The sequence below is a fragment of the Zalophus californianus genome, chromosome 6 (genome assembly GCF_009762305.2).
Source record: "Zalophus californianus isolate mZalCal1 chromosome 6, mZalCal1.pri.v2, whole genome shotgun sequence".
NCBI lineage: Eukaryota > Metazoa > Chordata > Mammalia > Carnivora > Otariidae > Zalophus > Zalophus californianus.
The window spans coordinates 50,843,903-50,861,366 of NC_045600.1; the positions used below are offsets into that span (position 1 = coordinate 50,843,903).

The 17,464-nt window shown below is 34.0% G+C and overlaps 1 protein-coding gene across 2 annotated transcripts in view; it reads left to right on the plus strand.

The window, feature by feature from the left end:
* MDGA2 (MAM domain containing glycosylphosphatidylinositol anchor 2) overlaps positions 1-17,464 on the plus strand; it is an 805,991-nt gene that overhangs the window by 492,673 nt on the left and 295,854 nt on the right. For both annotated transcript variants that reach the window (XM_027570414.2, XM_027570415.2), the window contains one exon: positions 1,780-1,976. In XM_027570414.2, the coding sequence (XP_027426215.1) occupies positions 1,780-1,976 (197 nt within the window). The remainder of the gene's footprint in view (positions 1-1,779; positions 1,977-17,464) is intronic.

The following is a 17,464-nucleotide window of genomic DNA, read 5'->3' on the forward strand; positions in this document are numbered from 1 at the left end:
TTTTATTTATTATTTCATTGGTTATTATTTTATTATTTTAATGCATCACAAAGAATCTTTTCTAAAGAACAGTGCCTTTTAAATATTCAGCGTAGCATCTGCTCACACATCCCACTATTCTTATGTTTATATAATATTGCAGCTTCTCTTCAGTGTTCACATGAAAGTATTGGTCATGTAGAAAAAATTGCTAGCCTGAACAAATGACAAAATGACACTTTTATCTATTTAAAATGAGAGTTGAGTGCATTATGAATTGGTAAGATAAAGGTAAGAAAACAACGTAGAATTAATGGAATTCTAAATGAAACCGCAGTAATGATAATAGTAATAATAATAGCTAACTTTTATTGAGCATTTGCTATGTGCCTAAGGCTTTAAGGACTAGCTCATTTAATTCTCCAACAGCCCTAATAGTATGGTACCATTATTAGTCCCATTTTATCGATAAGGAAATTAAAGACCACAAAGTTTAAGTAATCTTTCAGTTACAAAGCCAAAAGGGGCAAAGCTGGGTGAAATTAATATTTAAATACAGCAAATGTTAAATCACACTTAGTAACTATATACTAAGTTTATATTAGCACATGGAACCAAGAGCTTGTTGTTGTTGTTTTATTTTTTTTGGCTGAGCTATAATTGACATATTAGTTTCAGGTGTAGAATACAGTCATTCGATATTTGTACATATTGCAAAATGATCACCACAATAGGTTCAGTTAACATCTATCACCATGCATGGGTACCGATGGTTTGTTTTTTTTTTCCCTGTGATGACAACTTTTAAGATCTACTCTCTTAGCAACTTTCAAATATACAATATAGTTGTTTTAAGGCAAGTTCACTTCTTAATTTCTTTTTCTCTTACTGAAAGAACCTGGAATATGGTAAATCAGGGATTGGCAATCTATGGCAGACTATTGCCCATGAAGCAAGTCTGGCTGAGGCTGCTGCATTTGTAAATAGTTTTACTGGGACTCAGCAACATCCATCATCCATGCGTTTACTTACTGTCTTTGACTGCTTTCACACTACAGTGGTAGGATCAGGTAGTTGAGAGAAAGATTCTATGAACTCACGTTTATACAAAGCCCAAGATATTTATATTTTTTTTTTCCCAGAAAATGTTTACTAAACACTATGGTATATACCCCTTCTTTAGAATGCATATAAGATGGCAAAAATGTAGTTCCCATATGCAATAGTAGAAATGTTAATGCCTTTTAACACTACCTTCTATTAGCACATTTCAAATTAGCAAATATAATCTGGGAAATAAAATCTGAGATGAAGGAAAAACTTAACCCAGTATAAGATCATATTTTCTTACTATAAAGATAATAATTTGTAAACATAATCCTTTGATTGCTTTAACTATATCAGTTATAAATGTTTGGAAAAGAAGTATGTTAAGGGAGTCAGTTGAGCTGCTTGGTATTTATTTCCCTGTCACTATGTTTCATTGTTTTGGCTAATCTCTTGAATTGGAGGGTCTTGGATTCTGATCTCTCTCATGGAGCTGTGTTGGAAATATGCAGTCATTTGTACTATCTCAAGTAGCAGAGATCTTAAGAAACATTATTATTCGTCTTTACTGCTTATCACTGGAACTTTCTCTAAACAAGTTCAATAAACTAAATTAAAAAAATGAATCTAGTGATATGCAATAAAATCAATTATGAAAATGCACCTTTGGTTAGGTTTTACATGTGTAATGCCTGTAAAAGCCATGTAACGCATAACAGTGTCATTTGGTTGTTGTCATTTTTTATTTTTTAGATTTGGATGACCCAGTAGTAACTGTTCATCAAAGTATAGGTGAAGCTAAAGAACAGTTTTACTATGAGAGAACAGTGTTCCTCCGGTGTGTGGCCAATTCCAATCCACCTGTTCGGTACAGCTGGAGACGTGGTCAGGAGGTATTACTACAAGGATCTGATAAAGGAGTTGAGATTTATGAACCCTTCTTTACCCAGGTAGGAATTAAAGTATTTATACCCCATTCTGCTAGAATATGTTCCTAATTCAGGTAGCATGCAGTATTATGTCTATTTGAAAAGAGTCTCTCCAACTCTGACCTTTTAAAAAACAGCATGTTCTTGACTTAAAGATAAGATAACTCAAATAGTAAAAGGTAATTTGTTAATTTTTTATGTGGTAGTTAAATTTAAAATGTTAACATTTGAAAAAAAATAAATCAATGTATCCTAACTTGTATTTCTTTATACATAGGTTTACCTAGGTTTCACTATAAAGTACATAATTTTACATTTGCTGACTGCTTTGTTTTTTTGTGGAAAATATTTCTTTAAGGGAGAGATTTTGAGTTTCCTATTTGCAATGGCAAATACATTTTAAAGGAATGAAGAAATCTACTTGAAATCCATTTAGCTTTGGTTTTAGGAAAAAGTCTCTGATGTCTTTTGTTCATTTTGGGTTTTGACTTAATAATAGAGCCTTAATTACGTAAAAACTAAAATATCTAATGAGTCATTTTACATGGAGTTGAATGTGATCTGAAATATTCTTCTATAATATATATCAAGAGTGGAGAATTTGTAATTCTTGAGGAAGACACTGAAATTTGTAAGAATATTTGAGTGCCGATACTATAAAGCTTTGCTGGTGACTAGAAAGGAATACAAACCTAATTAACAAAGAAAAAAACTTTAAATAAAAAATGTCTATGGAAAATATTCAGAATAATTGTGACCATGAATAACAATTTAAAAAAGATATAGATAATAAGATAAACAGGGATTTGACCATGTTATCTGTACCTTTGAGATATCATGTGACTGTAATAGGACAATTTACAACTAAATTTTATATATTGTGAATATTCTACTTCAAAATATTAAAGATAAATATGTTTCATTTCTCAACTCTGTAATACCAGAAAGTCATCCTGAGTCTGTAAATTTCCCAGCATCTCATTTTTCACCATTAAAGATATTTCCTTATATGGTAAACCATTTACTTGTAATGTCTGAGTCCTCACCTCTTTCTATTAATATAATTGCCAATGTTTAGATATTAACTATGGAAGAATGCAAGAAAACATCTGAACACATCATATATACTTACATTGCTATTTGAATGTGTAGAACAGCTGAGACTTACCAAGATACAAATCTCTGAATATCATTCTTGCATACTGAGACTACCATGACAGCCTGTTTTGATCTGACCCTCTCCTGACTCAGAACATTACAGCATCAGCTGCTTTCTGTTAACAGAGAGGATCATAGTTTTCCCATACATTCTGCAATACTGTAATTCATCCTTCAGTTTTTACGAATATTATTTATTTTCTTATTTAGAAAATTAACAAAATGTTTGTTAGCAGTATTTAGTTGCTTGGGTGCCTCTAAGGTTTAGAAATCAGATAAATGATCATCTACCATTTTTTTCTATTGTCAATGTTTTTTTAGAATATGTATATTGTTTTTTTTAAGTTTTTATTTTACTTCCAGTTAGTTAACATATAGTATATTAGTTTTAGGTGTACAATATAGTAATTCAACACTTCCATATATCACCTGTTGCTCATCACAACAGGTGTCCTCCTTAATGAACATCACCTTTTTAACCCATCCCCCCACTTACCTCCCTCTGGTAACCATCTGTTTGTTCTCTATAATGAAAAGTCTATTTGTTGATTTCTCTCTCTTATTTTTTTCCTATTATTTGTTTTGTTTCTTAAATTCCACATATGAATGAAATCATACAGTATTTGTCTTTTTCTGACTGACATTTCACTTAGCATACTCTGTAGCTCTATTCATGTCCTGGTAAATGGCAAGATTTCATCCTTTTTTATAGCTGAGTAGTATTCCATTGTGTATATATACCACATCTTCTTCATCCATTCATCAGGTGATGGGTACTTGGACTGCTTCTATATCTTGGCTATCATAAATAATGCTGCTATAAACACAGGGGTGCATGTATCCCTTTGTATTAGTGTTCTTATATTTGGGTAAATTGCCAGTAGTTTGATTGCTGGGTCATAAAGTAGTTCTATTTTTAACTTTCCAAGGAACCTCTGTACTGTTTCCCATAGTGGCTGTACCAGTTTGCATTCCCACCAACAGTGCATGAGTATTCCTTTTTCTCCACATCCTCGCCAACACTTGTTTTTTCTTGTGATTTTGAATTTAGGCATTCTGATGGATGTGAGATGATATCACATTGTGGTTTTGATTTGCATTTCCCTGATGATAAATGATGATGAGCATCTTTTTGTGTGTCTGTTGGCCATCTATATGTCTTATTTGGAAAAATGTCTGTTTTCTGCCCATTTTTAAATTGGATTATTTGTTTTTTGGGTGTTGAGTTTTATAAATTCTTTATATCTTTTGGATACTACCCCTTTATCAGACATGTCATTTGCAAATATCTTCTATTTCATAGGTTGCCTAGAATGTATATGTTGTTAAAATTTAGAAAACATCTTTTTCTCTAGAATCTTGTGAAACATGATAACTTTTACAGATACTGAGGTAGCACTGTATAGCCATTGCTTACCTATAGGCGGGTCTGATCTCTTAGACATGTACACATTGGACCTGTCCAAATTTAGGGGAAGAATTAAACTGTAAAAATAATTAGGGATTTGTTTATTAAACAAGCACAATGGAACATTTCATTCATTCTTTTGAATCTGTTTCTAGTTTCTGTGTTAGCTTCTCTAAAAAACCATCTTATGAGAGCTCTCAAACTAATAGCTGATCACATTCTGCCTTGTAAAAGTAACTTTATGTTCTCTTCCTTCTTTTTCTTCCTCCATTCTTTTATGAGGAAACAACTTTTTAATTTGGACATTTCAGTGCTGATACTTCCTTGTATATGATATCAGCCTTTACTGTGCTGTATAAGACAGGGTTTCTCTGTGGTGCCTGTGCTCATAACTCCGCTGCTTAGACCATGTGAATCAGTTCTCTTAAAAAGTATTTAAGAAACAAACAGACTTTCTTGCAGATCCTATATTCTGGATTCACCTGATGTAGTTGATGATGACCAAGTAACATGCAGTTTAGCTCCTTTTTAAAAGAATGTCTTTCCTGCCTTTGGTTACTTGACTGTGTTGCTTATCTCTCCCCCTAAAATAGCTATTTTGTATTTGTATCTGTGCTAAAAATTCATGTTGCAACAAGGAATGCTTCAGTAATTCTAAATTATGAACGTACTTAATTTGTTAATATCAAATGTGTTTTGTAGGCCAAACTGATAGAAACTCTCAAATAGCAGCACATGGACAATTTAGTTCTTACAGCCATAGAGAATGTTGGGTTTTCATAGATAAAATATTATCAGTGGTTTTATGTCATACCACAGGTGATATACTGCACATAGGCCTGATATACACAAGTCCAACTATATCACAGAACTTTCATTCTCTCTCCATGGAAAACTGTAATATTGGAATAACAGTCTGCCATGCTATATTACCCCAAACATCTGCCTGATCATTTAAAAGTGAAAATCTGGGGCACCTGGGTGGCTCAGTTGGTTAAGCTTCTGATTCTTGGTTTCAGTTCAGGTCATGATCTCAGGGTCATGAGACCAAGCCCTGCCCTGGGCTCCATGCTCATCAGGAAGTCTGCTTGAGATTCTCTCTGTCCCTCTCTCCTCTCCCTCTGGCCTCTCCCCCATACCCTCATGTAAGCGTGCATGTGTGCTCTCTCTCTCTCAAATAAATAAATAAATAAATAAAAATGTAAATGTAACAAAATATTTTTTCTGCTTTAATCCCTCGAGTGGCTTTCAAATATTTAGAATAAATCCAAATAATGTATTGTGACCTAGATCATGTTTGACTTTGGTCTGCCTTGCTCTCTCTTAATCTATACTTCACTCACTGTTCTGGTCACATGGTTCCTAGAGGCCAATCTTGTCTATGCCTAGGGTCTCCATGTTGTTAATTCTTCCTCATATTTGCTTAGGTAATATGGCAGGGGCCTTCTTAGCACTGAAGTCTTACCACCTCAGAAAGGCTTCCCTGACAGATCTCTCTGAAGTAATATCCCTTCCCTTCTACAGTTACACTTTTCCAATACCCAGTTTATTTTATTTTTCCCATAGCACTGAATCTATCAAATTATCTCATTTGTGTATTTGGACATAAACTCACTAATTATAGAGACTTTTATCTTTTCAACAGCTCAAACAGCGCCTGACACGTGAAAGATTCTCAGTAAATATGTGTTAAATGTTGAGCCAGCCCTTCCATGGAGATGTCTGGATTTCGAGCTATGGTACAAATAAAACTGAGTTCAAGTTACTATTAACTCTTGAGTTACTCTCCGTAATTCCATCTCTCCTTACCCACTAAAGAAGGCTTAGTGAAATGTGAATGAGAATGATGTTATAATTGGATCCATCTTAATGTATTTAATTTCCAAACTGCTAGTGACTCTAGTTAGTTTTTAATTGATTTCTAGTCTAATTTCACTATATCAGAGAGCATACTCTGAACAATTTTAACTTTTAGAAATTCGTGAGACTTTCATTATGCTAAGCCTGTGGTCTACTTTCATAAATGATCTATGTGCACCCTCAAGAATGTGCACGTCACATTTATTTTGTTTCACATAGGTCACATTTGTTAATTGCGTTGTTCAGATTTCCTTTGTATTTTCTGATTTTTGTGTCTGCTGTTTTAAAAACTATTTAGAGAGGTTAATGTCTATTAATACAGCTATAGATTTGGCTTGTCTATTTTTATCAATTTTTGCTTTATGTATTTTGAAGGTATATTATTAGTATGTACAGATACAGAATTATTTTAACTTCCTGATAGATTATCTAAGTATATTATCTTCCTAAGTATATTATCTTCCTGGTAGATTATTATTAAGAATGTCCATTTGTACCTCTAAAAATGCTTCTTGCCTTAAAGCCCGTTTTGTCTGTCATTAATTTAACTACACAAGGTTTTTTTAAAGTTTTATTTAAATTCCAGTTAGTTAACATACAATGTAATATTAGTTTCAGGTGTTCAATATAGTGATCCAACACTTCTATACAACACCTCGTGCTCATCCAAAGTGCCGTCCTTGATCCCCATCATCTATTTCACCCATCTCTCCAACCCACCTCCCCCTCTGGTAACCATCAATTTGTTCTCTATAGTTAAGATCTTGTCTGTTTCTTGATTTGCCTCTCTTTTGGTTAGTATTTGGTTTATTTTGGGGGTGGAGGGGAAATGGTAAATAATCACTTCTTTTACTTTCAAACTTTATGTGTCTTTGTAATATGTCACTTGTAATCAATATATAGGTTTTATTATTGTTTTAACCCGGTGGGACGGATCTTAGGTTTTTTAGTATATTTGATCCTCTTTTTTTTCTACATGACCCACCTATTTTATTTTACTTGTCTCTTTTCTTGCCTTCTTTTGGAATTATTAAATATTTTTAATTATTCCATTTACTCCTCTATTTAAGAGTTTTAAATTATCTTAGTATCTTTTATTAGTTACCTTAAAAATTACACCTTGCATCCTTGATTATTACTTTATCACTTCCTCAATAATGATAGCAACTTAGAATACTTTAACAATATTTACCCTTTTTGTATTTTATTTTATTTTTGTCTAGTATTTTAGTTCTATTTTAAAATCAACAAGACAGGGGCACCTGGGTGGCTCAGTCGTTAAGCATCTGCCTTCGGCTCAGGTCATGATTCCAGGGTCCTGGGTTCGAGCCCCACATCGGGCACCCTGCTCTGCGGGAAGCCTGCTTCTCCCTCTCCCACTCCCCCTGCTTGTGTTCCCTCTCTCACTGTGTCTCTCTCTCTCTGTCAAATAAATAAATAAAGTCTTTAAAAAAAACAAGATATTATTATTTGTGCTTTGAAACAATCATTATTCACTTATATTTAGCAACTTTTTTTTTCCATTTTGAGTTAACTTTTGTTTATGGTGTGAGGGAATGGTTGAGGTTCATTTTTTACAGATATACATGTGTTGTAGCACCATTTATTAAAAAGATCATTCACCACTGAATTTCTTTGGCACTTAAATTGAAAATCAATTGGCCCTGTACATGAGGGTCTATTTCTGAACTATTTATTCTGTTCCATTGATTTATATGTTTGTCTTTATGCCAATACCACACTGTCTTAATTACTGTGGCTTTATAATAAGTCTTGAAATCAGAAAGAATAAATCTTCCAACTGTATCCATCTTTTTCAAAACTTATTTTGATGTTTTGGCCTTGTATTTCCACTTAAATTTTAGGATCATTTTGCCAATTTCTACCAAAATTCTGTTAAGATTTTGAATAAAGTTGTGTTGAATCTGTAGATCATTTTAAGGAGATTGCTATTGAACCAAGGATGGCTGATATTGGCAGCGTATTATAATCAAGCAAAGAAAAACTTGATCCCCCTCATTTTGATGTTAGTGCTTTATCATGTGTAATATTGCTTTAGGAACAATGTGAGGGCATATGTAAAATTTTCCAGCCAATTTTATTTAGAGTCATCAGCTTTTGAGATACAGATTTTGAGTTTTTTGTGTATATGTATATTTATCATAAGTGCATAGGAACCTGGCCATGTACTTAAGAAATTCTGGAGAGTTTCTTATAAAGAAATTACATCTCAGGGGCAAGGCAGACAGGTGTAAATAGCCACCTGGAAATCCCAGGGTTTCTTTTTTAATGGGCAGAGTCAGTTTACTTTTGTGCAGGAAGCACAAATACAAATGTTCACTGAGACTAATCTGGTAACATATATATGTAAATCTGTCTGGTAGTATGAAAATAAGAACTGGTGAAGTTTGCTGTGCATGCCCATATCTTAGAAAAGAATACACTGCCTATTGTTGCCAGAGTTCTGTGTTTGGCCCTCTGGGCTGCCATTTTGAAGCTCTACTCAAGTCCACAGTTTCTTCAGGAGGGATGCAGTGGTACTTATGATAATATTACTAGTTTTATCTGACTTCAAATACAGAGAGTTACAGAATAGGCAGAGTTTCTCCAAAAGTTCTGTTGAATGACAAAATTAGAATTAATAGATCAAGAATTCTAGGGCTGGAATTTTTATAATACAGATGAACATGATGCAGGGCACATTTTCTTGCCCATGAATCTCTTTGATGGCAAACAACATCCTCATTTGTAGCTTCTAACCACCTTGGAAATTTGGAAGGACTGTGAATTATGGTTGACCAACAGTAGAGAGCAGCAAAATGAACTTAGCTTGTGGTCTTTATTTTGACAATGATAAAATGTAATTTTTATGTAGGTTCTAATTTACAATGTTATCATACCTAGCTGTTTTTCTCTACTTTGGAAAATAAACCCACACATTTCTGAGTCACTATCCAGAATTGTGTTATTGAATTAAAGGCATTAATTGTTTAGTATACATATCAAATTTGCTCTAGATTTAAAATTAATTCTGTGTTGTATCCTTGAAATATTTTCCAAGATATATTTGCCTTCCTATAATGGCTTTGGCATTTGTAATGAGATAGGAATGGTATTTAATTTTCCTATTGCTTATTGTGCTAGTGTTTTTTGTGTGTATTTATGTATATATAAAATTCTTAGGTGTTATTGATTTCTTGGATGGTTGTTTCCCATCAGCTACCATGTATACTTTGTGATGGAAAAACTTTCCATATTAACATCATTTGTTTTGGAGTACTTCAGTAATATTTTAAAATTATTTCCACAGATCCTATGGCCTTATGGCTTCATAATGTAAATAAGATCCAGTTAAAATAACTGAGATCTATTATGTGTAAGATATGGGGAACTCTCTGCCAGAAAAATAGAAGTTTCTAGGCATGGCCCCTCCTCTGCTAACTTTGTTGATATGTATGGGGAGAACTTAAGGTAAATAATGATTATGATACAAAGTAAAAATCACTCTCAAAATAGAGGCACACAATAATGCCAGGGAGAGAGCATTCAAGGTGGAAAACAATAATACCTGAATACAGAAGGAAGACAGTATCTCCAGGATTGGCTGGTGTCTCTCTGCTTGGCTGGAACAATAATTGGTATGGGTGGGGAACCGTGGACTGTAAAGCTGGGACAGTATGCTGGGACTATATTAGAATAATTCACATTACAGATCATAGTGTGCTTATTTTTTAACATTAGAAAATAAATGTTTAAGAATATTATGTTTCGTTCTTCAATAACAATGTCTTGTTTTTATTAAATAGGGATTTCCCCATTCATATTAATTATATCAATTTGAATCAAATATTTACTTCACCATCCTATTGAGTGAGAAAATATTATTTATACTTTTTTATATAGCTCATGTTAATCAGGTGAAATTGGCCTGAGTTCCTAAGTCTGATAGAATTTATAAGAATATAATGTAGTAAATTTAAGAAGAGGGCGCCTGGGTGGCTCATTCGTTAAGCGTCTGCCTTCGGCTCAGGTCATGATCCCAGAGTCCTGGGATCGAGTCCTGCATCAGGCTCCCTGCTCAGCGGGGAGCCTGCTTCTCCTTCTGCCTGTCTCTCTCTGTCTCTTCTGAATAAATAAATAAAATCTTTAAAAAAAATTTAAGAAGAATAATTATGCATTTATACTCATAACTGAAGATGTAAGCTAACATATAGTGTCAATTTATAAGTTAATAATAAGTTAGTCATTAGAGATAGAAAAATGATGGTGAATTAAAGGTTTTAATTTTTTTACTGATATCTGAAAATAAATATTTTAAAAAGTTCTAATTTATAAGAAAATTAGAAATCGTGTTATTGTAGTACTTCTTTACACAATGTCAACATTGGTAAGGGCACTGACTAATATGTAGAATGCCTTCCTTTTTTAATTTTATTTACAAAAAGTGTTTTAAAAACTCAAATATAGGTGTTGCAAATTGGTCATTGTTAAAGAAACGTGTACTTAAATTTTACAAACTACACACATTTTTGTTATTGTTCTAGAACTTCCGTAAAGATGTTCATGACATCATCTTGTGTATTGTAATTACACCATCTAATTACAAGACTGAACATATTTACATCAATTACATAATTAGTTATAATTAGGCTAATTAGACTGATTATACAATTAGACAATAATCAACTGAAAATTCCTTTTTACAAATCATGAAAATTCACATACAAAAAGCCTTCTATCATCACAGAATATTAAATGTATATGAGCAAAAGAATAAAATTAATGTTGGGTGATAAAACCAGTTATAAGTAGTAAAGTCTAAATCATTAAAAATATATATATTCAAATGTATATATACATGCCATTTGATATCTATATATCAATTTGATATATATATAACATATATTGATACCTTCTGTTTTGTGTTATGCATTATGCTGTATATGTATTTTTTAATATTATGGACTTTGGGAGCTGTTTTTTGAGGAGAATAGGGTCATCCTGAATGCCTTCATCACTTCCTGAATGTAGTGAATTAAATAGGTAAGGTTCCAATTCTCCCATAACTCTGCATGTTACTTTCTGTATTCCTTCAATACGTTTTGTCTGTATTAGCCCCTCTCACTCTTTGGCATGCTGCATAATCTTACATATTCACCTAGATGGCTGTCCAGTAGGTTCACATATCTTGGTACCTTGTTTTCTGACTACTAGATATAAATTATCTTAGCTCACCCAGAATAATTCTCCGATCCCATGATAGCTGAATTGTTCGGATATCCTGGATCTAGAGTTCACAGTAAAAGTTATTCTTTCTTTTTGTCTTTTCTTTTCGTGTGCCCATTTTGCTGCTCCATTCTGCATAAGAATTAACTAGAATATGCCATCTGCAAACCATTGTATTTATTGGGCCATACTTGCTGTGGGAATCATCTCAAAGGGTAACATGAATTCTCTTTTTAAGCCTTAACAATATTACTTCCCAATATGTATTCTTACTTTTGAATAACATAAACACCAGGCACGTTCCTGAACACAAAAACGTAGGTACACAAAACATTTTTTTTTTTATTTTATTTATTTGAGAGAGAGAGAGAAAGAGAGCAGAGGCAGGGGCAGAGGGAGAGGGAGAAGCAGACTCCCCGCTGAGCAGGGAGCCCAATGCGGGGCTCGATCCCAGGACCCTGGGATCACAACCTGAGCTGAAGGCAGACGCTTAAGCGATTGAGCCACCCAGGAGCCCCGGTACACAAAATGTTTCAGGAACATATCCACTACAGTAGTGACCTCTATATTTTAATGGCCAGAGCATCACTGTTGTTGGTTCAGATGTATCTGATAGTTTTATATATTTCCTTCCCTTGTGGCTTACTTCCCATTTACATTTTCTAATTCATAACTGACTACAATTCTGTGGATGACTCCTAACTCAGCTTTATAAATCTACCTTTCAGCCTCCCCTAATGTTAAGAATTTTTTATTCCTATTACTACTTGAGTCAATATGGTTAAACAATGTTTACTGAAAGCTTATGTGCAAGACAATGAGTTGGCTCTATTTTTTTCTAGTCAGCAATCTTTACTGAATTGACAACATGCACTTCATAAATGACAGGGTGGAACTTAAAGTGAAGTTATCTCATATAATGGAAAAGGCAGATCGATACAAACATATAATTCAAAAAACAGCAAAATAAAAGCAAAAAAATATACAAAGCAAATGACAGACACACACAGTCCCTGATTTATGATGGTTTAATTTCTGCTTTTTTGACTTTACAGTGGTGTGAAAGTGATACATATTCAATAGAAACCATACTTCAAATTTTGAATTTTGATCTTTTCAGGGCTAGTGATATGCAGTTAGATACTGTCTTTGTGATGCTGGGCAGCATCCATGAGCCAGAGCGCCCAGTCAGCCACATCACAAGGCTGATACCCAACTGATCACAGCTGATACCTGTATAGCCATTCTGTTTTTTACTTTCAGCATCATATTCAATAAATTATCTGAGATATTCAACAATTTTTTATAAAATAGGCTTTGTGTCAGATGATTTTGCCCAACTGTAGGCTAATATAAGAGTTCTGGACATGTTTAAAGAGGATTAGGCTAATCTGTGACGTTTGGTGTATTAGGTATATTAAATGCATTTTCAACTTACAATATTTTCAATTTAGGATGAGTTTATCAAAGATCATTCTCTCTTAGCAGCATAAGATCAAGAAACAGAATTTCCAAGCACATTATTCCCTTGGTTGTAGTTAATTTTAAGTCAAGAATCTGGCTATTGCTTAATATTTGAGAGATAGGAAGTGCTGTGACTAGCATAACATTTAAAGGAATTGGCTTTTTCTCATATAATTTTTGTTTTTTACCAAGAACAGGGAGGAGCAGGAGAGTTGGCCATCTATTCTAATAGTTCATGTGAAAATATTCAAATGTAGAAAAATTACAGAGAAAGAATCAGTATCTAACTGATTATTAGTGTGACAAGTTTTATAGAAAGGGTAAAGAAATGAGAAAGTAATGAGGATGATACAAGAAATATAACGACATAAGCGAAGGACCAAGTGCTTAGTGAAAAAGAATGAAGTTTTAATTTTTATAGATTTTATATTTTTGCCTTTTATTTTAAAAGTCATTATGATTATATATTATGACTACATTTCTTCTTGAAGGATATGATGGGTGGAAAAGACCAGATTTTAAGAGCATTCTGTCAATCAACAAATATTTATTAAGCAATAGATACGAAAAGTTTCTTACTATGTATTGTGAGAAAAATAGGATGCCTCTATCACAGGGGCCTTACAATTCAGTGAAAGAACATAAGGCAACCACTGAATGGTAATTCATAAGCAAACACTAAATAGTGATTTATAAATAGATGGCATGTGATGTGATGAGCACTGGGTGTTATATGCAACTGATAAATTATCGAACACTACATCTGAAACTAGTGATGTACTATATGTTGGCTAATAGAATTTAAATAAAAAATAAATAAATAGATGTCTTAGTATAAAAATGCAATAAAAATTCCAAAGAAAGTGAAAATTTACTTCTAATTGATAAGGTCAGAAGAGACGATAGAATATGTACTATTTTTTTTGAACTACACCTCGCTTAAGATGGGAACAGAAAAAGATGTATATTAGGGGCTAGGGAGTGTTTTTTTCCCCCTAAAGATTTATTTATTTATTTTAGAGGAGGGAGAGGCAGAGGGGGAGAGAGAGAGAGAGAAAGAATCTCAAGCCAACTCCCAGCTGAGCAGAGAGCCCAACACAGGGCTTGATCGAGCAGAAATCAAGAGTCAGACGCTTAACAAACTGTGCCACCCAGGCACCCTGGGAGTGTTTTCTTTAAAGATGACAGAATTGGATATTATAAAGAGTTAGTTCAAAATAGTGATGAAACTAATTGGTTGGGAATAAGGAGTTTGAGGACTAAGGAAAAAGTAATTTTGCTTAGACTGCATAGGGTCTCAAATGACAAACTGAAGTTTTTGAAATGGTGTTTCAGAGGAGAGATGGGTAGAGTTTTCTAGCATGGACCTGGCATGATGAAGGTATGTCTGGTGGCAGCTACAGAATGATTAGAATAAAGGAGAGCTGCAATTCTCCATAGTAGAGAGTACATTACCTTAGCCAAAATGAGCACTCAAGCAGTGTTTGTTAAATCAGTGAAAAGGGTCTAAGATAAATATTATGCCTATAGGATTGGAAATGAAAGGTCATTTCATGAAAAGAAAATTAAAGAATAATCTAAAGTTCTTGATGTCTTTGAATGTGAGGTAATGAGAAATGGTAAAAAATGAATGATGCCATGACTTCTGAGTCTGGATTATGGGAAAATGATGATGGTTTTCATTAAAAAGAACATCAGAAGAGAAAATAGGTAGTGCGGCTAGTCTAATGGAGTGTAATAGTGAACTCACAGAGTGTAGTATGACATCATATGCCCTACTGATGAAAATCTCCGTCAAGTAGTATTCAAAGAACATGAGATGAGGCAGGAAGTTAGAGGCATAACAGGGAGAGGAGAGGAGTGCAGAGAGGCCAGGGGCATCCAACAGGAAAAAAATTCAATCTAGAAATAGAAGAGGTTGGGGCACCTGGGTGGCTCAGTCAGTTAAGCATCTGCCTTCCATTCAGGTCATGGTCCCAGGGTCCTGGGATGGAGCCCTGCATCGGAGTCCCTGCTCAGCAGGGAGCAGGCTTCTCCCTCTCCCTCTGCCTGCCTCTCCCTCTGCTGGTGCTCTCTCTCTTGCTTTCTACCTCTCTCCCTCTGTCTGTCAAAGAAAGGAATAAAATCTTAAAAAAAAAATAGAGGCAAGTCTAACTTGTTCATTGGCAAAGTATGAGGTGGTTTCTTTTTGAAGGGGGGTGGGTAATGCAGGAAACATAAAAGTCAGTGATCTAAGTCAGTGTTCTAAGTAAATACATAAAAAGAGCAATCAAAAAGAATTAGAAAACCAGGATAGATTATCTTAAGAGATCCAGAGTGGGGGAAAATACAAGTGCAAGATCATAAATTGCTAACAAATATTGCAGTTAAAAGGACAGGCAAAAATTGGAGAAGTTCGATTTTATTAATTGTAATACTATTGGTGATTTTTTTCAAGTGTGTTTTTTCTGTTGTTTTGTTAGAGATTTGTCAGGAACCTATACATTGATGTTAATTGAAACTATGGTAATGGATCAGATTCCACTGGGAATATATTAGTAGAAGATTGCAGACTAAAATTTGCACAATAGATAGAAAATGAAATGGAAAACAACCAAGAAGTGACTAAATATGGTATAATAATTACCTACACATAGGGGCTGTCAAAGTAGCAAAGGCAATCTAAAGTGTTAGAAATAAACAGAGAAGTATAGAAGCATAAAAAAGAAAGATTTATTGAATTGTAACAAAAGAGCATCATTAATGACATTAATAGGTACAGTTTCAGTGGAGTGTTGAAATATTGTTTTAAAAATATGGATTAAAAATAATTTGTCAGTGGAAACAGAAACAAGTACTGGCAGAATATAATTAACTCTATGTGAATAAGAGACTTTATCACTAAATATACATCTAAATGACACTGTTTCTCCTTTGTATGTATTTGAGAATCATTATTACTGTATGATTGCTTTTAGAATATTGACTATACATACATTAACATCTATTGAATTCATATTGGGTACCAAGCAGATAATAATCCTGGAGAAATAAATATGTGCAAAGCAAAGCCTTGAATGGTGAAATATAAGTAGTTGTAGCAGTTTTAATTGAAAAAATATTCATTTACAAAGTGTCTCTCCTATGCTAAGTCCTATGCTATGTGCTTGGAACATAACACTGAGAGCAGGACAGACGTAATCACTGCCCCCTAGGTACTTACTGGCAAAGGGATGAGTCTGGCAGAAAATAAATCCATTCCAGAAATAAATGGAAAAATGAGAATGTATTATGAAGAAATAAAAGCACACTTCACAAAAAGGGATTTCTCCTCTTCCAGAAGGTGAGGCAAAGCTTACCTGTGGAAGTAAGGGGTATTGGGAATCTAAGAATGAGATGAAATTGATAAGGCATAGAGAGATGAAGAGCCAAGCATGTGCTAAGTTTCTGTGATAGAAGGAAGCTGGATGTAAGGCACTAAGAGAATGAGATAAAACTGGAGAGGAAAGGAAAATAGGCCATATAGGGTTGACCATCATGTTAATAGCTATTGTGTTCACTTTAAGAACAATAGTTAAGTCATTGATGTGATTTAAGCAGAGAAATGTCATGATCAGATTTTCATATTAAAAAAAATTCTGGTTGCAGGGCATTATGCTTGCTTGTGTGTTTTTTTTTAAGATTTTATTTATTTGAGGGGGGTAGGAGGAGGGGCAGAGGGAGCAGGAGAGAGAGAATCTTAAGTAGGCTCCACGCCCAGTGGAACCCCATGCAGGGCTTGATCTCAAGACCCTGAGATCATGACCTGAGCCGAAACAGAGTCAGACACTTAACCAACTGAGCCACCCAGGCACCCTGCTTGCTTGTGTTCTTAAACTATACTAAGCATAATCAGGAATTTCTTAGCAGAATATAGGGTGTAGAGCATTACATTAAAAAAAAAGAATGGTCAAGAATGAACATATTTCAAAATTAATAAAATGATCCGAGAGGGAGATACTGAATATATGAAGAAGTAATTGGAAGTCTAAGATTCGGAAGAGTAAATTTAGAGGAATAGATCTGAAGTTCAGTTTAGAATATGTTAGTTGATTTTTAGGTGTCTGAGAGACATCAAAATGGACATATTGAGGTAAAAAATTGGTCTGTGTATCTGAAACTTAAGGGAGAATAGAGATGTAGACTTGGGGGGGGGCAGGAAATAAGGCTTGTAGTAGCAAGGATAAGATCACCTATGGGAATTTTATAACTCAAAATTAATTGTGTGACAAACAGTTCCAGGGATACCAACAGTTAAGTGTTGAGAAGAGAAAGAAAAGTGAAGAAATCTAAGCAATAATAGTCACAGAGGTAGAAGGAGTAAGATAAATCATCTCATTCAAAAATTATCTGAGTCAACTCGTTCTAGTATAAT